The sequence below is a fragment of the Vitis riparia genome, chromosome 10 (assembly GCF_004353265.1).
Source record: "Vitis riparia cultivar Riparia Gloire de Montpellier isolate 1030 chromosome 10, EGFV_Vit.rip_1.0, whole genome shotgun sequence".
In the NCBI taxonomy this organism is placed as follows: Eukaryota; Viridiplantae; Streptophyta; class Magnoliopsida; order Vitales; family Vitaceae; genus Vitis; species Vitis riparia.
This window is the reverse complement of record NC_048440.1, coordinates 5,924,451-5,951,416: the sequence shown is the minus strand read 5'-3', so window position 1 is coordinate 5,951,416 and position 26,966 is coordinate 5,924,451. Positions and strand designations below refer to the sequence as shown.

The 26,966-nt window shown below is 33.3% G+C and overlaps 1 protein-coding gene across 2 annotated transcripts in view; it reads left to right on the top strand.

The window, feature by feature from the left end:
* LOC117923575 (vacuolar sorting protein 3) overlaps positions 1-10,912 on the top strand; it is a 31,126-nt gene extending 20,214 nt beyond the window's left edge. Inside the window, exons 7-15 of one of the 2 annotated variants that reach the window (XR_004652640.1) lie at positions 929-977; positions 5,329-5,617; positions 5,857-5,912; positions 6,520-6,588; positions 6,709-6,820; positions 7,894-7,983; positions 9,825-9,995; positions 10,092-10,170; positions 10,356-10,444. Coding sequence is in view for 1 of the 2 variants with exons in the window: in XM_034841930.1 (XP_034697821.1) it covers positions 929-977; positions 5,329-5,617; positions 5,857-5,912; positions 6,520-6,588; positions 6,709-6,820; positions 7,894-7,983; positions 9,825-9,995; positions 10,356-10,448 (929 nt within the window). In the remaining variant the exon portion in view is untranslated. Of the gene's footprint in view, positions 1-928; positions 978-5,328; positions 5,618-5,856; positions 5,913-6,519; positions 6,589-6,708; positions 6,821-7,893; positions 7,984-9,824; positions 9,996-10,091; positions 10,171-10,355 lie in introns of both variants that reach the window. The other variant, XM_034841930.1, reaches the window with a different exon arrangement.
* The last annotated feature ends 16,054 nt before the right edge of the window (positions 10,913-26,966 follow it).

Genomic DNA, 26,966 nt, shown 5'->3' with positions numbered 1-26,966 from the left:
ACCTTATTTATATGTGTGTGTGTGTATTATATTATTTATCATATGATCTGTCTTGTGAGGCGAAGGTGGATTAGTTTTGCTTTTTTAAATGAAACTTTGTGTTTTTTGAGACTCTAATTGATGGGTAAAAGTAACGTGACATTTGATATGTATGAACATTGAATAGACTTGAATTTAACTTAAATCTGAAGAGTTGAAGGCATGAGTTTGAATGATTTGTTTGTTTCGGTTGATGCCTTGGTGTTAAGTGTGTTTTTATATTCTTAAAACATCAGAAAAATAGTAATTAGATGTTTTCCCTTACAAAAAAATAATTATTGTGTTTGTTCTTATTTTATATAATTAATGTAAATTTAAAATTTTGTTTTACTAAAATTTTTAAAATTTATCATGATGCCTTGTGTGGTGGAGTTCCCATGGGGGAGAAATTTCCAAGTTAGTCAGCATGGGAGAATTAGTAAACTGCAATGCATTTTATTTCAGATAGAATTTATTATTTTTATTGAAACTAAAATTTAAAAGCTATGTGGTTCATACCTTAGTTGGTTCATTTGTGAGCGCTATTACCTCAAACTAGTAGTACATAGGCCATAGGTAGTTCTCAAGCTCCATGGCATCGCTTCTACCACTGAAGACAGTTTGCTTTGGCACCTTCAAGCCAAGACTGTCCAGTCCATGCTCCACACCTGGCTCCACCAAGGTGATCCACTTCTATGTGTCAGTCACACTAATGCCAAAACAATACACTAATGCCAAAACAATCTCAAGTTTTGCGTTAATGTCATGCATTGTCTATCTGTATTGCCTTGTTGCATGGTTCAACTGATGATAATAAACTGTTAATAGTTGCATATGAATATTATCATTGCCTTGTAAAATTATTTTCTGGAGTCATTTCTTATATATATATTCCATGTGCTTACTGTAGATGAAGTAATTGCTGCAATTGATCCAAAAAAGGTTGAAATTCTTCAGAGGTATGCCCATTTCTTATTTCCATAAAGCTTCACAATAGTATGAATTAATGCTTTTCAAAGGGGAATGAAGTGAGTTGTGGGTGGAGGTCGTTAAGACAAGCAGGTGAAAACAAGAAAAATGTTAAAATGGTAAAGGCAACGCATTCCTATCAACTGTTACTACCCCCAAGTGCTAGGATTGCATCCAGCCTCCATTTGATAAGAGACAAAACAGAATTTATTCCTTCATAGTCCCCACAAATTGGCATTACCTTTTTTTTTTTACCCAGTTACACCTTTCAGTTTTCAACTTCAACCTACCCTGTGGGGGAATCAACCCTCTCGTTTGCTATAAGATTCTTAACTAGGATAATCCACTTTCTTGTAACATGCATTGAAGTTCTTAGTGGATTTCATGTCAAGGCTCTCATATTTTCAATGACTCAACCAAGAAAGGAGGTTTTATCCTTGGAGATTATCTTTTATCATTTCTCTTTAATGGCTCACGTAGTGGCAGTTCAAATAGATCTCCACAAGATTTTGGATTTGTACCTACGACAATCATGTCCAGCTACAAAGAATGAGCTCCTCTCATGCTCATTCCGTTCTATAAGTGACCCTCCTTCTATACAAGCAAAATCAGTAACAAAAGTTGTTCAACTTCATATGTGGATATGGAGTCCCCAGAAACTTTCCCCTGCTATGCTTTCTCCATAAGCAACCAGCAAAGCAATGGAGAACTATTCTCCACACCTTCCTCTTACTCCGTTTGAATTTTCTACACTAACTAGACAACAATATTATAGCACCCTCCCATAGCCTCTGTTCCATGTAAAAACTCCAAAAAATCACCTTCAACTGCCCTCACTACTAGTCAGCTAAACACCTTCATCACATGATTTGAGAGAAGTGGAGACCATGCTTCCTCCTGTTATTTACTCCTCAGGCTCTTGTAGAAACATCCAACCCATCATCTCTCCCCAAATGCCCTAGTCAACATTTGCCAAAGAAAATCCAAGGAATATTTTTGGAACAAAAACTGGAATGGCATACTAAGGAACTTTTATGCTTTTTTGTAATTTGCACAGTTTAGTTCTTTTGTAAATCTGAAATTACTTAAAATTAATCTTTGCTTGCTTACTCCAATCTTATGAATAAAGCAGTTCAGGTTTCCAGTTCTTAATGGCTGTGATGTTGCTGACAATGATTATCAGAGGAAGAGAAACCAATAACACACATTATACAAAGATTCACATGAAAACCTCAATAGAGGTGAAATCAGGAGCCCCAGATTAAGGCTATAGAGCAATCCATGTTGAAAGAAAGAATACAAGACTAGTCTTACCACACCAAGCTTTCCTGACCAGCTTCAAGTCATACTTGGTTCTCCCTCCTTGAACCACTTCTCTTTCAACCTTATCATCCTAACAAGGTACCTAGCTCCTAAGTTCCTCAATGAGATTGGCTGGAACTTATGGATGCTACCTTGGAGTCATACCAAGGCACTCAATTGAGCTTTTCCTCAAACAGCAGCAATTCTATTTCTTCAAACTCAATATCAATTATCAAATTTAGTATCTGATTCAATTTAATATCAAATTAGCCTTTTGATCTTCAACTAATCAGCTCTGGTTTTGAGATATCAGAATCAATCTTCTAATTTCATGATGAAGAATTGAAGATGAACTTAAATCTCGTGTGGTACTTTACTGTTGTATAGGTTCACTTAGTACTTTGGAGGCTTTAACATACTTTTTTATCAGCTCATTGTATTCTGAGAGGATTGCTTATCCTTTTTTTGTATTTCTTTATCTTTAATTTAATACATTTGTTGTTTTTTTGATAAAAAAAGAAAAAGAAAAAAGATTTACTTAAGGGTTCTGTTGGGTAATTGTTTTCAAAAATAGTATGAAAAACAATTTTTGAAAACTATTCTCTAATCTTTTGTAGAACAAATGTCTATTAGGGAATAAATGTTTTTAACCTATTTTTTATAGCCTTCCACAACCTTACGTTATAACCCTCCCTCACCTCTAAAGAACACCAACCCCCTTCTTCTACCCTATACCTACCAATGATTACTTTCTTCCACAAGGGCTCCCCTTCTGATGTGAACCTCCAACTCCGCTTTCCTAAGAGAGCCTTGTTCAATACAGAAACATTGCAAATGCCCAACCCTCAATCAACCTTTGGCTTCCAAACTTTGAGCCCACTCACTAAGTGAGGCTTATTTTCAAAAGACCCCCCTTCCCACAACATCTCTTATGTTGTGGGCAATGGAAGAAGGATAAGATTTTGTAAGGGCTTTTGGTGTGGGTACACCCGTTTATGGACCTCTTTCCCGTCTTAGTTCACTATAGCCACCTCAAAGGATGCTTGGGAGTAGGCTTATAACAAGGTAGCGTGGATGGCCACAAAGTGTGGCAAGTTTTCAGTTAAATCTTTCTATGATGGGATGGTTCAGAGGGGTTCAGAATCTTTCCCAACAACACTTATTTGTTTTTGGGCTCGAATAAAAGTGAGCTTTTTCATTTGGGAAGCAACATGGAAAGGGATTCTAACTATGGACATCTTGAAGAGGAGAAGGTGTACATTGGTGAACATGTGTTTTATATGCAAAGGCAAGGAGGAATCTGGCAATCACATCCTTCTTCATTGTTGTGTTTGTTACAACAGTTGGTCTTCTCCTTGTTTGGAGTGGTTTGGGTGTTGCATACCTCAGTCCAAACAACACTTCTTAGTTGGCATTGCCACCCTATTGGAAAGAGGAGAACGAAGGCATGGAATGTTGCTCCTCTTTGCTTGTTTTGGACTATTCAAAAAGAGAGGAATAGAAGGGTTTTAAAATTGTTGAGCTTTTAGATCAAGAGTTAAAGTTCTCTTTTCTAAGTAACTTTTTAGAATTAACTGAAGGAGGTCTAAGGCTAGAGTCTTTCTTTATGATTGATTTTATCGATTGGTTAGATTGCTAATAAGGGGAGGGATTTCTTGTTTTTTCTTTGGAGCGCTCATGTATACTTCTTGTGTACTTTTACTTCTTGTTTCTATCAATAGATATCTTTGTCGTTTCCTATAAAAAAAAAAAAAAAAACTTTTTGTGTACTTGGTCTAGCATTTTTTGGCTCTTTAATCTATATTGCGTTTTTTTTTTTTTTTTTTTGTACTTATCAAAAAAAAAAAAAACAAGCCTCTGAAAACAACTGAAAATAATTAAAAGATGCTCTCTATAAACATTATGCTTTTTGTTTTCTAGTTGTTAAACATGTTCTATTGGTTTTTTTTTTTTTTTTGAACAGAAAACTATTTTAAAAAATAGTTACCAAACAAGACCTAAATCTCTGTTTTTAGTTTTCCCTCCAAGAACTCACAATAACAGAGAAATCAATTCAATTCTTCCCCTTTCAATTTCCGTCATTTTCTATTGGAGTTCACATGGGCTGTAATTGATTTGCACGTGTTGGCAGGCAGCTCTGTTACTGAAAGATCATTTTCCAAACCTTCTAGAACCTCCTTCAGAACTCTCTCACTGAATTGAGACTTCAAAACACTTTGATCAATTGAAATGCATGTGAAACATGGTTTTTAGACGTGCTTCCAACCAAAGACCATGAATCCCAATCTCAACTTGCACAATTCAGTTGGAGCATTTAAGGGTGCCCCAGATGACTCTAAATGCCTTCCCACTTCAATCAGGCTTGCAGTCAATTCCTTTCCTGTGTGTTTAGACCCAATAAGTGAGCGTTTAAATGCATACACTAACCATTTAAAGATTATGTTCAAATGTCACTTGTGTTGCTAACTCTGTTTAAACATCCTTCTGGTGCATCTACCAAATGAAGCATTTATTGACACTTGGCATTAAATTTTTTTTCTTTAGCTCCATTTAAAACTGCTTCGGTTGTGTTTAATCAAACTATATTTGTGTTTACTCACACCTATTTCTGATTGATTGCACATATATGAATTTGTGATATTTCTTCATTTTGGGCTTCCAAAATGTGATCCTACCTTTCCAAAACTTTTGACACTTGAGAAGACTTTATATTTAATAATATGTTCCCTACAACAATACAAGCTTACAAATAATTTTTTGACTTAAAATATATCAACAAAAACTAAGTATGCTTTACAATCTGCACAATTACATGTTTTCCTTCCAGTCTGACCACCACTTATGTAGGATATTATGAACTTTTCTTTTGAAAGTTCCTGTTTACACTGGTTTTTCATCAAGCTATTTGGTGATATTTCATGTTATATCATAATGTTTTCCTTCCCATGCTTGTTGATTTTCACTTTGGCTCTGAAATTTCTTTCTTATGTATGTAACCTTTACAGCAAGAATTTTGCTTGATCTCCCAAATCTGTGCAGGTATCTCCAGTGGTTGATTGATGATCAAGATTCTAATGACACACAGTTCCATACGTTATATGCTCTCTCACTTGCCAAATCAGCTATTGAAGCTTTCGAAACAGAAAACAGCCTTCAGAACCCTGATCCTGGAAGATTAGAGGAGACGTGTTCTGCTGGTTCTGAAAGGAATTCAATTTTTCAGAGTCCTGTCAGAGAAAGATTGCAGATCTTTTTACAGTCTTCAGACTTGTATGATCCTGAAGAGGTCCTTGACTTGATTGAAGGATCTGAGTTATGGTTGGAAAAGGTATGTTGAAACTCACTTATCTTATTTCATTATAATTAGCAAAATATACTGATCAAATGGCCACTCTTGAGGCCTTAGATGGATTAATTATTTGTGCCTTTCCTTGCTTTCAGATGCAAGGATGGGACTATGTTCTTCTTTTTCTTTCTCTTTCTTTTTTGTCATTTTTTTAAAAGAAAATTCCAAATGGTAGGTGTCATGTACATATTACTAATGCAATTTCTGGCTTTTCCTGACAGGCTATTCTGTACAGGAAACTAGGGCAGGAAACATTGGTGCTCCAAATTTTGGCCTTGTAAGTTTCAAAATGCTTACTGATGAAATCTTAATAATTAGTCATCACTTTGTGTGAACTGTGTCTGAGGAAGCTTGACCCTTGTCATATATGGGACACAGCTGTACAACCCTATGTAAATTCTATTGCATTGTACCATGACAAGGGCTTTTTGGTAGTTGCTCTTCTCCTTGTTTGGTGTTTCTTGACTTACCTCAATCAAAGTGAGCCTTTTAAGTTGACATGACTCATTTTGTGGGAAATGGATGAAAAAAAAGGTTTGGAGAGCTGCCCTGTTATGCATTTTTTGGACAGTTCTGAAAGAGAGGAATTGCAGATCTGTTGAAAACAAGGAACAATCAGTCAATGCTCTAAAAGGCTGGTTCGTTGGTAATTTTTTGTTGTGGGTAAAGATGTACATTGATGAAAGTCCTGTCTTTAATAGATTTTTTTTTATTGGCTTGGTTCTTGCTAAGGGAGCGTGTTTTTGTTCATCCTTTAGCACTCATTGCACAAGTCCTATGTACCTTGGTGTGATGTTTTTTGCTGCTTGTTATATATATATATTATTATTATGTAATATTATCAATACCTATAAAAAAAATGATAACATTTAATGCTTTGTCAGGAAGCTAGAAGACAGTGAAGCTGCTGAACAATATTGTGCTGAGATTGGTAGACCAGATGCCTATATGCAGTTGGTTCTTTTTCTTTATTGTCATCAATTTTTGTTCCTTTGTTTTTCCACCTGAAGATAGAAGTTGTATTCTTAATTATGTTCTTGCCTTTTGTTCTGTTTGTTCTATGATCATCCCAGGTTGCTTGATATGTATTTGGATCCCCAAGATGGTAAGGAGCCTATGTTTAAGGCTGCAGTTCGCCTTCTCCACAATCATGGTGAATCACTGGACCCCCTGCAGGTTTTAGAGGTATCAGGCTCTGTCTCACATGCACACTTAGAAGCACCTTTTTTTATCCACCTTTTTTCCATACCTTGCCTAAGTTTAAGAATTTTATTGTATAAGACATCTGAATATTTGAAAACTTGCACTCTGGCATTTTGTGTGTGGGTGGGGGAGGCTTGTGGTATGGGAAGGAGAGAGAGGGAAGGAAGGCTTATAAAGGGTCTATTTTGGAACTGTTTTCCAGTCTTGAAAACATGTTTGACAATTTGTTGACAGAAAACAGTTCTTTTGAAAATTTGTTCTAAAAATAGGGTGTTTTCTAAAAACAAATTTTAATTGTTTTTGCTTGTTTTCTACGGGCTATTCTTAAAAAATAATTATACAAATATAGAGAATGATTGAAAATAAAACATTTTAGATAAAATTTCCTTTACAATGAACTTTTCCCTTTCCTACTTATTTTTTCAATAATCAATAAGCAATTGAAAATATTTAATTACCTTGTTGGGTTCATACTTGATCTTTGCTATATAGAAAACACATTTGGCAATTTGTTGATAGAAAACAGTTTTTTTTTAAACTTGTTCTGAAAACCTGGTGTTTTATGAAAACATATTTTAATTATTTTCACTTGTTTTCTGCAGGTTATATTTAAAAATAATTATACAAACATAGAGAATGATTGGAAAAAAAACATTACGGATAAAACTTATTTTTAAGAAATATTTGGCAATACATAAAACACGTTGAGAACATTACAAGCTACCCAACAAACTTTTGTTTCAAAAAACATCAAAGACGTGTTTTAAAGAATTATTCTCAAAAATTGTTTTTTGAGAACTATCTTAAAAAACATTCCCAAACAGGCTGAAAATTTCCTTTACAAGGAATGTTTCTCTTTCCTTCTTTATTTTTTCAATAATCAATAATCAGTAAACAATTGAAAATATTTAATTAACTTGCTGGGTTCATACTTGATCTTGCTATAATTAGATAGAAACTCCATCCCATCATGTGGCAAGGCAAGCTCACCTTATTATGCTGGAATAGTGAAGTTGATTGTTCCTTTATTATATTGATTTTGTTTTCTGTTCCAGACATTATCTCCAGATATGCCTCTCCAACTTGCTTCAGATACTATATTAAGAATGTTGAGAGCTCGGCTCCATCATCATCGTCAAGGACAGGTATGTTTACTGTTGAACCTTGTTTGGTTGTCATTATTTTGATTCTAAGGAAGCCTATAAAATAAAATAAAATAAAAAATTAATAGATAAGTCATTTGGATTTAAGTATTTCCATAAATATCTGCGTCCTATGTAATTCTTTAAGTTTTGTGCCCACATTCCTCCAAATTATAATTGCAGTAGTCGCTAAGTCAGTCTTGAAGCTCTTACATGATTTTAATCAAACCTAACAACGACTCTACTAGCATGTGAAGTTAATGATATAGATCCTGTTATGTGTTATTGCATCCTGTAAGGCAATTATTGTTTATTTTCATGTCATTTCCAGTTTTCTTCCCCTTCCTTAGAACATTTAACTCTTATTGAGGCACATCTTCCCCAGGGTGATGGAAGCTGGGTTCATTGTTTCCCCCCCTTATTTTATCAGCTTCATGCCATCGTTTCTGGTATTTTTGTGAATATAATGATTTCTAATTCTTTTTCTCCCTTTTTTTAGCCATTAGTTCATTCATTTCTGCATCCTCATCTATTCTATGATGGAAAAGGGGGACAAAAATTACACTGGGAACGTCCCAGATATTTCTTCAGTTTTAACGGTCATTCTGTAGTTATCTTCATAATTTACATTGTTTTTGACTTGTTTTTAGAACCAAAGAATTCCAATCTGCCTGGAAACAACCCAGTTCCTGCTCTCTAATCTCACTTTTTAATAGGCATATCAATGACACAATTAACACTATCTAACTCTTTGTTTCATGGCAGAACAATTGACCAGAGGTGTATGTCCTGTTATGATTCTTATATTGATTTTGAAGAGAAGTTGATGGATACTGCTGGGATGGACTTGTCCATCGATATGTTGATGGAGGGGAATTAGCTAGATTGTGGACACTCTCCTTCCTTACTCTATATAAAAAGTGATTGTGTTCACTAATTGCAAGTTTGACACTCTTACCCACCCTATCCCTTCCTACATGAAATTAATCCTAATCCCTACAGATCATTCTGCATAGGATATCAGTCACTATAATGAAAAAAAGGAGCAAGAGAGGGTCATCATGTTGTTGGATGCATCTAGAAGCCTTAATCATTCGCAATTCCTGTTAATGAGCATGTGAGGTGCTCACCAATGCTAAATTTGCCTAAATCCATCTCTACATAAACCAAACCCTTTCTATGGAGAGCATGATCCAAAAAATCTCAAGTCACACGATCATAAGCCTCTCTTCTGTTAGATCTCCATTTATCATCCTTGTTTCTGTTTGCCATGAATGATCAAGAATTTTGCTTCCCTCGATAAAGTTTTGCTGAGAATGGGATAGTCTCATGGGCACTTGATGAAGAAGTTTTAACATAGACTTTGCTAGGAATCTTATAGAGGCTAGCAACCCAACTACCATGCCTAAAGTCCTTGAACCCTATGGATCAATCTTAGGGGACATGGGTGATAAAAGTCACACTGTAACTCCGATTTATGATAATACTAAGAGGAGAATTCCTCAAGTACACAGCAAAACACCCTCTTTCAACAACAATTATGATAGAATGCTATAGTGAAACCCAAACATTACCTTTAGAATGCTTATGATATTTGAAATGTGACATAATAATATTCATATATTTTTAGGTCTCGATAAAAGCACAAATGGAATTAAATATGATATCAGATTATTGATTTCCATTTCAACACGCAACATGTTCTAGCTATATGGGTTCGCCTTCAAGAATTCCAATTTTTACCATGCCACTCTTTGGATCTACCATTAAATCATTGTTGCAGCATTGAACCACTTTTGTTGGCTTAGCACCTTTATGTTGAATCATCTCTATTTCCTTTTCAGATTGTGCATAACCTATCCCGTGCTGTAGACGTTGATGCAAGATTAGCAAGATTGGAAGAAAGAACAAGGCATGTGCAGATCAATGATGAGAGCTTATGTGATTCTTGTCATGCTCGCCTTGGAACGAAGCTATTTGCAATGTATCCAGATGATAGTATTGTCTGTTACAAGGTGGATAAATTATCTTTTTGTTTGTTCCAAGCTATTCATGGTTTATCCAGATGAGTTGTGAAGGTTGGTGATGTTGGTCCCTCCTTTTGTCTGTAGAGATCAAGGAATTCTCTAAATCTTTAAGAGCACCACCTCCACACCTCATCCTCTAAAAAGTTTCTTTTCAAATTTTAAGGTCAGCAGAAACAGGGTTTCCACTTTAACTTCACCATTGAGCAGCTGATACAAGAAAAAGGAATTTTTATTTTTTTTTATAAAAAAAAAAAATGAAGTGGCAGGCATCCACAAGTAGGGAGGATACATCTTAATTGATCATGGTTAAGATCAAATTGTCTAAAACCTAGTTTCTTCCTTCTGCAGTGTTTCCGTCGTCAAGGTGAATCCACTTCTGTCACAGGTGTTGACTTCAAACGAGATATCTTATTTAAACCAGGTTGGCTTGTGACCCGATAACTATGGAGGAAGAAGAACCATTTTGGAAGTTAAGACCAAGCTACCATGTGTTTGCTCTTTACAGCTCTACCTTCCTGCTCTGGATCGGGAACCATTTCATCTTCATCTTGACAAGGAATTGCTCAGAGTGACTTAACTTATTTTTAAAGAGAGATGTCAAACCAGGAAATTTGATTTTCAACAAGGTTCTACTGTGCTCCTATCGTCAGGTACAAGCTTGGTTGAGTATTTAACAAAAGAATCCATGTATAGAGCATGCCATCTTGATGGTTCCACTATTATTTCTTTTCAGTTATGAATTTGTAAAGGATCCAATTGTTTTGCTGACACACATGCTTGATTGAAACAGCCGGTTTGTTGTATAAACATCTATAGGAAACTAACTATCTGGCCACAATGGGCCTCTTTTGTTCAAGTAAATTATGTTTTGAAAAAAGGAGGGGAAAAAATGGAGTTTAAGGTTCCTACTGAGTATATGCTGAGGTGAGGAGCTTGATGTATGCTTGGTTTTACATGTAAAACATAAGATGGGTACCCAAGGAGATAGAAATCAACCCCTTCCCTTATCATACAGGTAGTGAGAATGATGATTCATGGAGGATGGCAGATTTTGTGGAATGGGCTTCAAACTTAAACATTCCTGAGTAGGAGTTTTGAGGGGAGTGAAATGGGCTTTAAATTGAATTAAAATTAGCTAGAAATTTATGAAATTTAAAATTATTTAAATTTTATATGGAATAGAAAAATAGGTTAAATGAGCTTAGAAAAACACAAATAATTTATTAATTTTCAGGGATTTTTTTTTTTTTGTTAACCTTTTTCTTTTTCTGTTTTTTTGGTTCCCTTCTTTATTATCTTTTCTTTCCATTTTCCTTAAATTTTGTGGAGCCAAACAAAGGTGGTATCTATGAAAGTCCTCTGTGAGGCCTTTCCTTTCTCCGAAGTGTTTTCCCTGAGCTCTCAGCAAGTTTCTTTGCCAATTGATGGAGATTACATTGGTACACTTGACTTCATTCTTTGTAATACGATTGTGTGATATTAAATTTTGATGATGCAAAAAGAAACTTTGAGATAAGTTAGAAAGAAGGAAGAGAGGTACCTTAGAGAGCAAAACTTTTGAGAAATTTGGGTGTTGTACATATAATAGAGGAACCAAGTAGAATGTCTTCAGCATTACCTAAAAATAATTAAGGTATCATTTATGAACTGAAATCATTTGATTTTTTTTTTTTTGGGTGGAGATTTTAGACTTTTTCAAGTGTTCAAAATTTTTACTCACGCCTTTTTGTTTTCAATAATGTTTTGTAAATATAAAAAGTGATTTTTGTTGTAAAAGTAAAGAACATTGGGATACAATTTGAGATAATAAATTTAGAAAAAGTGAATTTTGAAGCTATCTATTTTTCATAACTTTAATCCTTAATGGTTACAATCATAATGATTACAATAAATACTTTTACAATAAATGTGCAAGTTATAGAGATACTTGAAAGATTATGTCTGAAATTTCTTGAATCCTTGCATGCCAATATTATGAATGAGCGTCTTGAATGTTATATTATACAAAGCTTTTTGTGATGAAATGTGTTTGATTTGATTACCCTTAATCTATTCTTCTTTGATTTGAACAATACATGTAACAATATCATCATGCAATATTATTTATTTGTCTTTGATAGAAGATAAGTCATGGACTCTTGGATATGTTGGATCATAAATTAGTCATATACATTTACGACTTGCTTCATAAATTGCGAGTAATTCTAATTTGAGGAGGTGAATACTATTATTTGCTTAATCAAATTTTCATGATATATAGCATATGTTTGATCTTCAATGTTTTCGAATTGGGGCAAAACTATTTCTTTCTAGCAAATCGACAAAGAATGTTATGTCTAATCATGTACAATTTGCAAGATAAATTAATGTGACAATTACATTAAGTTCTTGTACTTTTGGACCACACAGTTCTTTATTTTTCTTTCTTGAGATGAAATATATCTTCATTCACTTCAAGTGAACAAACAACCATAGGGAAGCTAAGTAGGTATGATTTGTGGATATGCAAGTGTTTCAAGACTTTTTCTAGGTATATCATCTAATAGACTAACACCTCACTTGGAAAAATACTTGATCTACAAGATGAGCCAAAATTTTATTTTCCAAGATCTTTCATTTCTCATCATTTCTTGAGATAATTAACTATTCTTATGAGCTATTCAAGAGTTCCAAAAAGATTACAACAATTACAAACCCTACTTTAATCCATAGAAAGATATAATTTGATTAAGTATATTATCATTATTGCTTAATCTAAAATGTGAAACGAGATTTTCAATCATTGATATGCATTTTTAATTCTTCAGAGATTTTAACATATCTATGGATCCACATAAAGATTTGTAGCTAACATATAAATCAAGTCCTTTAGAGACTGTTGATTGTATAATTAAATCACTACAAGAGTTAATACAACGTCTCAATAGGAAATCTTATGATATAATTTTTTTTATCTAAAATTATACTTTTTATATAATAACTCATTAATATCCAACAATCTTTATGTCTTAATAACCCATTAATATCAAACAATTTTTATGTCTTCAAGTGTTAGACTCTAGGTCCATTTATAATAAGCTTTACATTTTTAAGCATTTGAACTACAAGTCGAAATATTTCTCATTGTAACGAGCTTTAGTTATACTTGTATTATTTCTTTCTATTTTTGTCAATCATTTCTATGTAAATATTCTCCTACATTTGTAGTTCAAATTTTCATCATTTTGTATGATATCAATATTGGAATATATGGATTACTCTCTAGATTATTGGGGTGCATGCAAAACTATCCTAGGGATTTCTAAATCTATACAATGAAAGCTATAACAAATAAAAATCGCAGATCTAGGTGTATACATAGTTTTAAAAGGCTCAAGGCGCACCAAGACACAAAGTAGTCCTGGAGCCTGAGGCGCAATGCGCACCTAAGGCACGGGCTTTAGTGAAGTGAGGCGCACCCTAATTTACATATATATATTTTTATATAATATAATCAAATTTAACAATCATTTATTTGTCCTAAACACATAAATCGTCAAATATCATCCAAAACTTCAATTTAATCAACTAAAAACATAAAAATAAAGAACTCCAAGCATAAAACAAATCCAAATCCATATTGCTAATAGCCTAATACATATCCAAACCCAAAGTTTCCATACCAAAAGGTCCAAAACATGAAATTTGTCCACAATTCAAAAACATCATTAAAAAACACTTAAATAACAAATTTGTCCACAACAAGCAATCATCACTCCTCTAAATCAACAAAATCATCATCATCATCATTTCCATCACCATATTTGTAGCATTCCCCATATTTCCACCCGGGATCTCTTCTTCCACTTGCATTAGAGTCCACTTGAGCTTCACTCTCATTATCCATCTTGCAAACAAATTATCTATACTCTACAATAAAATAATTATAATTAAATTAAGAAAAAAAATGCATCACATTAACAACAAATATGCATGAGTGTTTTTTGTTTTTTTATTTTTATTTAGTAAAATTTTCATGTCAAAATACAATATTTATATTTTTTAAAAAAAAAAAAATTCCAATGAGAGTTATGAGATAAGTATGGAAAAAAATGCAGAAAAGTGAAGAAAAAAGAAAAATACCGAGGTCCAGAAGGTACGTGACTATTTTCCCTCTATTTTTTCCCTATTTTTCTTCTTCTTCTTTTTCACTTCTCCAGCACGACTGAGGCTAGGGCACGATTGGGAGTGGTCTTAGGTTGAGAAAGACCAGAAAAGGGGGCTGGAAGGGAGGAACAAGCCAAAACGGCGTCGTTTTGGCCTATTCCTTTAAAATTAATAAGGCCAAAACGACATTGTTTTGGACCCACCAAATAAAAATAAAAAAAATTAGGGCTCAGTCCAGCCCTTTGCAACCCGACAGAAAAAGAAGAAAAAAAAGAAGAAGGAGAAGGAGTGCGTACCTGGTCGGAGGCAAGTCAGGCAACCGCGTCGCACCTTGCGCGCCTTCATGAAGGAGCATCGTCTGCCTTCAGGCGAGGCACTGGAGGGTGGCGTTGTGCCGCCCCGAGCCTAGGCGCGTCTTTCACAACTATGGGTGTATAAAAAACCCACATGTTCTTGAGTTACTTAATTTAACCTAAATTGAGTCATAATTGATTAATTAACTCAACATGGCTACTAATTAATCAATTGGCCCAATTCAAAGACCTTGTTCACTTACCCTTGTGCAACCTTGCATAATTACCAAAAGACCCTTATGCAAAAAAGTGAACCTAGAGTCAATTTGACCCCCCTCAGAACTCATGCCAATAAGGTATATGAGCTCAAAGCGGGAACCACTAGGACCCATAGAAGTACAGTCTCCCTCAAAATCTTTTGAAGTTGATTCAACATCCCACACAGAGAATCAACTAAACTCTAGTATCTTATGTAAATAATAATGAGACACTATGTGTTTGGGTCCATGACTTGTTCTCCATTGCACTCAATTTCCCCATGAACTGGTATTCGTAGTCTAACAAGGTGACAGTTATCAACCTTTCAAAACTACCTTTACTATCATTGAGTCACAAATCTTCATATCATGTGTTCAACTTACATGTCTTAGCTCTCAAAGAGCCTACGTTAAGTATCACTTAAGGAACTATTATGATCATAGTTTCCATAAACACACCTCCTTAGGATCACCCAACGGGACACTCTGTCTCAATCTCATGAGATATCAGGTTGTCTCTATTGAGAATACCTATTGCTACAGACTTCCATCAACAATAACTTAATCTATAAGGAATATATAATTAGCTTACAATCTCACTTGTAGGTCAAAGACACTGGTAACTTTAGCACAACCTTAGTATTCTTTTAAGTTGAGAGACAACATAATGAAGCAGTTTGATGATGTCATGACTACTTGATAGCCTTAAGTCGTGACTCACTATAGGTCTTGTCCAATGTATGACCATACACATTAGTGCATTCATCATGAGAAACTCATCTCAATAGCCAAGACTAGTCATCCCTCCAATTAGAAGGTGCATCACAACTTCTAATGAGTTGCCTAAACCCACGAACCGGTTGTGAACAAGTCATCTATTTGCAACGAACCCATGACTTGGATCTTTCGTGCAACTCCTAATGCACCTAAGTCACATATAATGCAAAAGATGCAGACAAAAATGCTCATAAAGTGTAATACATGGAATAGGGATAGGTAAAAGTGAAATTGAAATATGATTAAATAATGAATTCCAAATTTGTTCATTATGTCATGATTTTAAGGGTTCTATCTTAATATCAACCTCTTAAGATTATTTCTATAATCCTTGAGTTTTAGATCCTCTTATTATGTGATCAACTAACATACTCTAATTCTCTAAGAGCATATACCAATTTCTATAAAAGGAATTATTATTGTCACAAATTTTATGATCAGATGTGCTAAGATAGAACCCTTAAAAGTATGACATGATATAATAAATTTTATTATTTATTAATAAATTTTCAATTTGCTTTTATCTATCCTAATTCCATGCATTATACTTTGCAAGCATTCTAAGTTGCATCTTTTGAATTGTATGTGACTTAAGGTGTGTTAAGAGTTGTATGGAAGATCTAAGTCATGAGTTTTTTGTAAGTAGATGAATTGTTCACAACCAGTTCATGGGTCATTAGAGGCTATAGGGATGATTGGTCTTGGTCATCAAGATAGGTTTCCCATGGTGAGTGCATTAGTGTGTATGGTTACACATTTGATAAGACTTATGGTAAGTCATGACATAAGACTATCAAGTAATCATAACTTCACCCAACTATTTCATTGTGTTATCTCTCAACCTTGAAAAAATATTGATCTTATGTTAATGTTAGAAATGACCTTGACCTGCATGTGAGATTGTAAGATGATCATATATTCCCTTTGGATTGGGTCATTGTTGATGGAAGTCAATAGCAATAAAAATTCTCAATAGAGGCACCATAATATCTCATGGGATTGATACAAAGTGTCCCTTTAAGTGATCTTAAGGAGGTGTATTCATATAAATTATAGTCATATAGTTCCTTAAATGGAACTTGACATATAATCTTAGAGAGCTAAGATATATTATTTGAACACACAATAGGAGGATTTGTAACTCAAGGATAATAGAGGTAGTCTTGAAAGACTAATAACTTTCACCTTATTAAATTATGAACACTAGTTCATGGGGAAACTGAATACAATGGATAATAAATCATATACCTAAGAAAAAAAATGTCTCGTTGTTATTTACATAGGGTTATAGAGTGTGGTTGATTCTCTATAGTAAGATATTGAATCAACTTTAAAATTGGATTATAAGGGAGCCAATACTATCTTACGAGTCCCAATGGCCTTTGCTCAAGTTCATATATTTTGTTGGCACGATTTATGAGAGTTGAATTGGCTCTAAGTTCATTTTTTTGTATAAATGTGTTTTGGTAATTATAGAAGATTGCACAGGGGTTAGTAAACAAAGTCTCTAGATTGAGTTAATTGATTAATTAGATAGTCTTGTGAGGTTAATTAATCAATTAGGACTCATTTTAGGCTACATTAAGTGACTCAAACTTTTAATGGGCTCAAGTCACTTAAGCCTAGTTAGGGATATAAATATTGTTCAAATTATAGGGTTCTTAGGAGTTTGAATTAAAAATAAAATCAAAAGACAATGCTTAATTGAGTCCTATTGTGTTGGGTTGTTTAGTTTTGATAAGTCTTAGATTTATAAGAGTTTGAATTTAAAATAAAACTAGAAGATAAGGCTTGACTGAATCCTATTATTTTGGGTTGTTTAGTTTAGATAAGTCATAATGTGTTTAAATTTGGTTTTATCTCTGGTTTGAATTAAAGAGAATATCGAATAATATTTTGTAGGTTGGTTAGTTGCTAAATTCAGGGATTGCTTCGTTTATTTAAGTTTTGGATATAAACCATTTTTTTAATAAAGTATTATTCAGTTTCTCTTCCAAATTGAATATGGTATCAAACCTATGATCTAAACTTAAACATGGTAAAATCTGCAATAACTGGTGAACGTTTAGCAAGCTCTTTGGATGTGATCTCCGATTCTTCTCTTGTCAATTCTGGTGGTAATGGTGGTTCTAAAATTTTCATTTACCACATTACTGTCCACAAATTAAATGACAAGAATTATCTCCAAGGGTTTTGATAAGTAATGATGTACATATGTAGGCGTGAAGACAACCCTGACGAAAAACAATGCATCTTACAAAGTCTGGTCTTTTGAGAACAATATGATTATGTCTTGGCTTACTAATTCCATGGAAACGCAGGTAGGATAAACGTTCCCATTCTACAAGACAAAAAAAGATATCTGGGACGCAACTAAGGAGATGTTTTTAGACAGTGAAAATACAACAAAGGTGTTTGACCTCAAAAGCCAACTTCTAGAATTATGATAAGGGGCTCAGCGTGACCCAATACTTCAGCATTCTCTCCCGATATTGGTAAAAATCTGGACATGTTAGAAGAATTGGAATGGGATTGCGCTAGTGACAACACCAAATATCATAAAATTATGGGAAAAAAATCTTCACATTCTTAGCAGGATGAAGTTCGAGGAAGGATTCTTAACACCAAGCCACTCTCATCACTCCGAGAGGCGTGTTCTGAAGTATGGTGAGAAGAGAGTCGAAACAAGGTCATGATGAAGGATCACACCTCATCACATTTATTTTCGAGTAACAACGAATCAACCTTGGCTACCAAGGGACCGAATTCTCAACACTTTGATTCACGAAGGATATCCAACAGGTCTTGGTGTGATCACTATAATCGAGTTGGTCACACTCAAGAATCCTATTGAAAAATTCATGGGAAGTTGCCCAATTGGAAAAGTAACATAACATAGGCAAATGAACCTTGAGGTTATCGTGCCACCAATGATGAACCACCACAGTCCAATAACTCATCCAACAAAACACCTTTCAACCGAGAATAGATGGAGCTACTTCAAAAACTCCTCACACATGATCCTTCGAGTACCTTCACTATAGGATCAAGTTCCATTGCCCAGAAAAGTACATGTTCCAGAGCCTTGAATGCTTTTTCAAAGTCAAACCCATGGATTATTGACTTTGGAGCATCCGATCACATGGTCGATGATATAACTCTCTTTCACTCTTATCAACCTTGTTCTGAGAGTTATAAAATTAAAATAGTTGATGGCTCTTTCTCACTGGTGGCCGGTCAAGGGAGTGTCATTCTTCCGAATAGCTTTAGATTACTCTTTATTCTTCATGTTCCCAAGCTTATGTGTAAACTTACTCTCTACAAGAAAAGTCACTAAAGATCTTAATTGTGTTACTAAATTCTTTCCTAATCATTGTGAATTTCAAGAAATGGAGACAAGGAAGATAATTGGTTGTGCCTAGAACATGAGAGTTTATATATCTTTGGCAATCAAGTTTCAAAGGACACACTCAATAGGCAAGTTGCAATGTTCTTTCATCTCTTGCAAATTCCATTGATCATGAAATAATGGTTTGACACTTTAGGCTAGGCCACCCAAGCTTTCCATATTTGAAAAAGTTGCTTCCATCATTATTCAGAAATAAAAACTTAAGAGTCATTTCATTGTGAGTTTTTTCAAGTGTCTAAACATTGTTGAAATTCTTATGTTTCACAACCTTATAAAAAAATCTCATCATTTTTGCTCATACATAGTGATTTATGAGGACCATCCAATATTAGCAACGTAACAAGCTCTAAGTGGTCCATTTCATTTATTGACAATCATACACGAATATGTTGGGTGTATTTGTTGAAAGAAAAATCTGAAGCAAAAAATATTTTAAAAAATTTAATGTCATGATTAACACTCAATTTCAAACCAAAATCCAAAATTTTTGCATTAACAATGGTATTGAATACTTTAATTCAATCCCTAGACCCTATCTTTGTGAACATGACATCATTCATCAAAGCTCATGCATTACTACACTACAACAAAATGGAATTTTAGAAAGAAAAAATTGTCATTTGTTAGAAGTTGTTCGATTCCTTATGTTCACGACAAATGTTCTTAAATATTTTTTAAGGAAAGTCATTCTCATTGCATCATACTTGATAAACCGAATGCCCACTGGAGTATTACAGTACCAAACTCCCATCGAAGTTCTAAAAAATTGTTACCTAACATTCGACTAGTGTCATCATTTCCACCAAAAAAAAAAAAAAAAAATTGTTGTAGCGTTTTTGTCAACACTCATGATCAAAACAGAACGAAACTAGATCCAAGAGCCCTCAAATGTCTTTTCTTGGGATATTCTTTAACCTAAAAAGCTTATAAATTTTACTCACCAATCGTAAAAAAGTTTTATGTTTCCATGGATGTAACATTCCTTGAGAGCCCATTTTCCCAAAACTCAACTGTAGAGGGAGATTTCAAGGAATTCCAACTCAAATCAATTTTGGGATATTACTCTTCTAGCTAATATTGCTTTTCTAGCTGCAGATATTGATATTGCTCTCTCCCAACCCCAGTTTTCAAATCTGTCATTTCAATAGCCCCTACAACAGCATGTAATTCTAGCCCTAAAACCATTGTTGTTCCCTTCAAACTAGATTCTACACCCAATATTCCAACATATTCGACCCCAAAACTAGATTCTACACCCAATTTTCCAATAGATTCGACCCTAAAATCGTATTCTACATGCAATCTTCCAGAAAATTTGACCTTAAAGCTTCAAGTTTATTCCAGAAGAAAAGTTGCCAAGGATATACAAATTCTCATGCTCTCGGGTCATGACTAGATAACTAAACCTAATCCAAATACTCATGACCAAAATTCTAGTAACACAGTAACTGATACTAATATGACTATATTAAATGGTTTGGATGTTCCTATCGCATTTCGAAAAGGGGTTAGATCATGTACTACACATCTCATTGCTGATTTTGCTTCATACTAAAGATTATCTCCACGGTTTTGAGCATTTATTGCTAATATTTATAAAGTTGATATACCTAGGGACATTCATGAGGCATTACAACATCCAAATTGGAAGGCAATTGTGCATGAGAATATTAAAGCTCTTGAAACAAATGGAACTTGGGAATTAATCGAATTGTCTTTGGGAAAATCTACTATCAGATGCAAATGAATTTTCAATGTGAAATATAAAGTTGATGGGAACATTGACAAATATAAGGCAAGATTGGTGGCTAAGGAATTTATGCAAACATATGGAGTAGATTATCAAGAAACATTTGCTCAAATTGCGAAATTCAACACTCTTCGAGTTCTACTCTCGATTGCAGTCAACAATGATTAGCCTTTTCATAAGGTAGACATAAAAAATGCATTCCTAAATGGTGATCTCATTGAAGAAGTCTTCATGGATATTCCATCAGGATTCAAAGATGTTGAAAAAAAAAATCAAGTGTGCAAGTTACATAAATCTTTGTATGACCTAAAACAATCACTCAGGGCCTAGTTTGACCATTTTACTTCAACTGTTAAGAAAGTTGGAAACAATCAAGGATAATCGAATCATACGATGTTTTTCAAACATTCATAAGATGAGAAGATAGATATTCTTATCATTTATGTGGACGACATAATTCTTACAAGTGATGATGAAGTAGAAATGATAAATTTGAAAAACACCCTATCTCGAGAATTCAAAATCAAGGACTTGGAAGAGAGCTCTTAGGTATTTCCTTGGCATGGAGGTGGCTCAAACATCAAGTGAAATATTAGTTTCTCAATGGAAATATGTCCTCAATCTTCTGGAGAAAACTAGTATGCTCGAATGTAGACCAACAAACACACTTATGGAGTAGAATGGCAAGCTTAGCCACGAAGAAGAAAACCCTTCAGTTAACAAAGGTCAATACCAAATACTTGTTGAGAAGTTGATCTATTTATCCCACACTAGGCCAGACGTGGTCTTTCCTATTAGTGTGGTTAGTTAGTTCATGCACGCTCCCACTAAAAAACATCTTAGTGTAGATCACAAAATTCTCTTATACTTGAAAATGACACCTAGAAAGGGTTTTTTTTTTTTTTTTTTTTTGGAAAAAGTATCAGATGAGGAATTAAAGTATATTCTGATGCAAATTGGCTAGGTTTCATGAATAATACAAGGTCCACCTTAGGCTATTATACCTATGTATGGGGTAATTTGGTTACTTGGAGAAGTAAGAAGCAGTTCATAGTGGTAATGCGGAAGTTGTGTTCTGAGCTATTGCACTGGGTGTATGTGAAGGACTATGGCTAAAACATGTGATGGAGGAGTTGAAGATTTCAACCGAGTTTTTGATGAAAATTATTCGTGATGATCAAGTAGCCATCAACATCTCCTATAATCCGATTCATCATTATAGAACCAAGAATGTGGAAATAGATTGACATTTCATTAAGGAGAAAGTTGAGAATTGGGAGTTTTTATTGTAGTACATGCCTTCCAACCTTCAAACTATAAACATTCTTACAAAAGCTTTACCAAAACAACATTTCGATCTTTTATAAACAAATTGGGAATGATCAATTATTAGGATAGAGCCTTTAAAAGTATAACATGATGTAAGAAATTTGGAATTCGTTATTTATTTAATGATGTTCCAGTTTCATTTTTATTTATCCTTATTCCATGTATTATACTTTATAAACATTTTTGTCTACATCTTTTGCATTGTACGTGACTTAGGTGCATTAGAAGTTGCACAGAAGATCTAAGTCAGGGGTTCTTTGCAAATAGATGACTTGTTCACAACCAATTCATAGGTTTAGGCAACCCATTAGAGGTTGTAGTGTACTATCTCTTAATTGGAGGGATGATTGCTCTTGGCTATCGGGATAGGTTTCTCATGGTGAGTGCATTAGTGTATATGGTTACACATTGGACAGGACTTACGATGAGTCATGACTTAAGGTTGTCAAGTAGTCATGACCTCACCAAGTTGCTTCATTGTGTTGTCTCTCAACCTTGATAAAATATTGAGTTCGTCTTAAAGTTAACAGTAGTTTTAACCTACGAGTGAGATCGCAAGCTGATCATATATTCCCTATGGATTGGGTCACTATTGATGGAAGTCGGTAGCAATAGGTATTCTCAATAGAGACGCCATGATCTCATGGGATTGAGACATTGTATCCTCTTGGGTGATCCTAAGGAGGTGTGTTCATGGAAATTATGGTCATAATAATTCCGTAAGTGGAACTTGACATAGGCTTTTTGAGAGTTAAGACATGTCAATTGATTACACAATAGGAGGATTTGTAACTAAAGGATAATAGAAGTAGTCTTGAAAGGCTGATACCTTTCATCTTATTAGATTATGGATACCAATTCATGAGGAGAATAAACACAATGGATAGCAGGTCACGAACCTAAGCACGTAGTGTCTGATTGTTATTTACATAGGATACTGAGTTCAGTTGATTCTCTGTAGTGGGATGTTGAATCAACTTTAAATTTAGATTATGCAGCAGCCATTACTCCTATTGGTCCCAATGGTCCCCATTTTGAGGTTTTATATATTGTTGGCATGCATTATGAGAGTCAAATTAGCTTTAGGTTCACTAATATGCATAAAAGCGTTTTGATAATTATGTAAGGTTGCATAGAGGTAAGTGAACAAGGTCTATGGATTGGGCTAATTGATTAATTAGTAAGTCATATTGGGTTAATTAATCAATTAGAACCCATTTTGGGCTAGATTAAATGACTCAAGCCCATGTGGGCTCAAGTCACTTAAGCCTAATTAGGAACTCTATAAATATTCCCTAGGAATTAGGGTTTTCATAACTTTTATCTTCCACCATCCAGAGAGAAAGAGAGTCATAGTCTTCATCCTCCTCACCAAAAGTGTGCCAATAACAAGGCTGAGTCATCGAACGGAAGATCATGGGTCTACAAGACTTCCAACAACTTGAAAATCATCTTCAACAATTGGAATTTAAGGTTTGAGAACATCCAAACCTAAAGGTAAGATCTTTAACCCTAAAAAAATCAATTTTAAAAAAATGGTTATTGCTTCCATTGCTTAGATCTAAGATGCCAACATCAATATCTATTCCTCAATTTGAAGGGGGGAGGGGGTTGAAACCGTAGGATTTTTAAGAGTTTAAATCTAAAATAAAACTAGAAGATGAGGCTTGATTGAGTCCTATTATGCTAGGTTTTTTAGTTTGGATAAGTCCTAGATTTATAGGAGTTTGAATTTAAAATAAAACCAGAAGATAAGGTTTGATTGAATCCTATTATTTTAGGTTATTTAGTTTAGATAAGTCCTAATGTGTTTAAATTTGGTTTATCTCTAGTTTGAATTAGAAAGAATATTATATAATATTTTGTAAGTTAGATAGTTGCTAAATTTAGGGATTGCTTTGTTTATTTAAGTTTTGGATGTAAGGCATTTTTTTAAATAAATTATTATTCAATTTATTTTCCAAATTCAATAAATACCCCTAAGGGGTTAGGGTTTTCATCACTTTTTGAAATGAGTCATTTTCCACCATCTATAGAGAGAGAAAATCATAGTCTCCACATTCTTTTCCTACTACTTGTGTGTTAAGGTTAAAGAAGATCTTGGGTATTTGAGACCTCTGAAAACTTCGAACGTCATCTTCACGGTGTGAAATAGATTTGGGAACATCCAAATGTAAAGTAATGTTTTTTATTGCACATTCTAAATCCTATTATTGTTTTAGAAATGCTATTTTTCTATTCATAGGTTTTAAAAAAGCCTATGAAGTCTTGCATGCACCTAACTTGATTTTGAGACAGGAAACCAAGATATTCGGGTATCCTTACAACATGTCCTTAGAATCCCACAAGAGGAAACAACCTCAAACCCATAAGATATCATCTTGCATATCTTACGTATACTTATTACCACTTGTGGGGAACATTTGGATTACTCCATTCTTGTCCTTGGACTAGTTAGAGTGCATGTTATTCTTTTTAAGCCTCTAGATCCTAGTAATAAAATCATATATGCATATTAAAAACTTTAGATCTAGAAGAGAAATGCTTACCTTGAATATGGATGTTTCCAAATTAGATCCTATTAGTGAAAAGTTATTAAAAAATGCTATAGACGGTATAGATCTCACAGACCAAACGATTTTATTCTACGATGACTCATCCTTGAATCCAAGCACAAAGATGGTAGAGATCTCACAATAGTGGTGGTTAGAGTTTTTTCTCTCTCTTTAAAATGAATAGGAAGTAAGATTGACGCCTTTACCCCTAAGGAGGTTTAAATAAGCTTAACCCCTCTTGGGTTAGATCACTTAAACTAATCCACTTAGGTCTTAATTGATTTATTAACCCAATTGAACTCCAATTAATCAATTAGCTCGATCCAAAAAGAATATTCACAAGTTCTTATACAACCTTGCATAGTTACCAAAACCAAAACACCCTTTGTTATTATAGTAACTACTTGTCTTATCATGATATTATCTTTTGTTATAACTATTCTATCACACTTCGAACACGTTTTTATCTTGATGTTAGTTAATTGTCCTTCAAGGAAATCAATTTATGATATTTGCTTATATGTACAAATTTTCAAGAAATTTTACCTTGTACAATTTATTAGACAAACATCTTAGAATATACTTTTTAAGTAATTGATGTTATGTATAGATAAAACAAAGATACGTATTAGCAAATAGGGCATATACTATGTTAAATAGAATGACATAACATAATAAAGTAAATATTCTAGGTGATAATTTAAGAATAAACATTATTGATCAATTAGTCAATTTTATCATTAAGATTTTCAAAGAAAATTGGAATAATCTAAGTGAGATATGTCAATCATCATCTCTATGGTAAGGTCTTTCTCTATCTTCAATCCTTTTCTTTTAATAACACTCGGTAAAAGTCAAACAAATGTTTGATTGTACTATATATACTCATATATAAAAACATTGTTTGTATGACTTATGAAAATGAGAAATTATAAAATTAACATTTTTATATCACTCCTAGTGATGAGAAATCATATCATAGTTATTTTTTCTACATAACTTTTAGTTATAATAATATATAAAATCCTTAAATTCATATTCCATAAATTTTTCCCTTGTAAAATACAAATTTTAAAATATTTACACTAATTTCCCTATTTTTTTAAGTAAAAAAAATAATTTTTAAGAAAGAGTATTGCATTGATTCATGGATTCCTATTCCAATATTTTCCCATGTGAAATACAATTTTTAGTAACATTTACACTATTTTTTTACTATTTCCCCCTATTTTTCCTAATGAATAATTTTATTATAATAAAAGAAAATTTTCCATGGTTTCAAATAAAATTGTACAAAATTAAAATTTGAGAATTTTGCTTTGTAAAAATTTTGGTTATAAAATAAAATAAATTATTTGCATGTGTTCCATTATAGAATAGTTAATTGATAATTTTGTTCTATATCATTTCTAATTACACAATAAAATTAGAAATGTTTTATGAGTTCTAGTTAGAAGGCAAGTGTCAATAAAAATTATCTTAAAAATTTTCACTTATGAGATAAAGTAAATAAAAATTATAATAAAAATAAAACACGAATGAAATACACTTTAATTAATTTTATTTTTATAATTAAAATTTGAACTTACTAGAGAGTATTAGGGTAAAGATTTGATACCAATTTTTTTAGTAGAAGGTAAATATCTAGAAAATTTTTAAATATTTATATTTAGAAATAAATTATAGTTAAAAAATAGTCATTACATTTTTTAAAATAAAAATAAAAATAATTTTTTGTATAGCTTTAACCATTTATAACTTATGAAATAATACTATAAATAAGAATTTAACCATTTTATTTAAATAATAGGGTTATTTAATTAAAAGAGCCATTAAAAACCAATTTTAGAAATCTGATCCTCAATTTTTTTTTGGTCATATTTTGACAAAAATGTCTTTATTCTTTTTTTTTTTTTATATAAAAACAATAATTTCTTTTAAAATTTACATATAAATACTTAAAATAATTAAGGACATTTATGTTAAAAATAAGTTATTCTGCAAATAAAAACACAAAAATATTAAATTCATAAATATGAGAATTATTTCATCTTTTTATTAATCAATTCTAAATAATATGTTTTTATGTCAACGAGGGTATTTATTATGTTTACATTTAAAAAAAAATATCATTTAATAAATGTAAGGGCAAATTTATAAAAGAAATTACCGTTGGACTTTAACCGACTTTTGATTTCAATACTACGTGTAGGACCTAAAGACGCATACTCTATCCTTATAGTGCCCATGATGAACACAAGAGGAGTTGATGGATGTGGTTAACCTTCCGATTTGTCAACAATCTCCCCCCTAGCGACCCTAGGATACCACTTGTAGGATCTCATGTGCTACCAACTCTCCTAAAAGCAATTGATGTTAGGAAAGATGCATACCCTAACTTTATAGTGCATTCACCTAAGTGCCCACGACGAACACAAGGAGA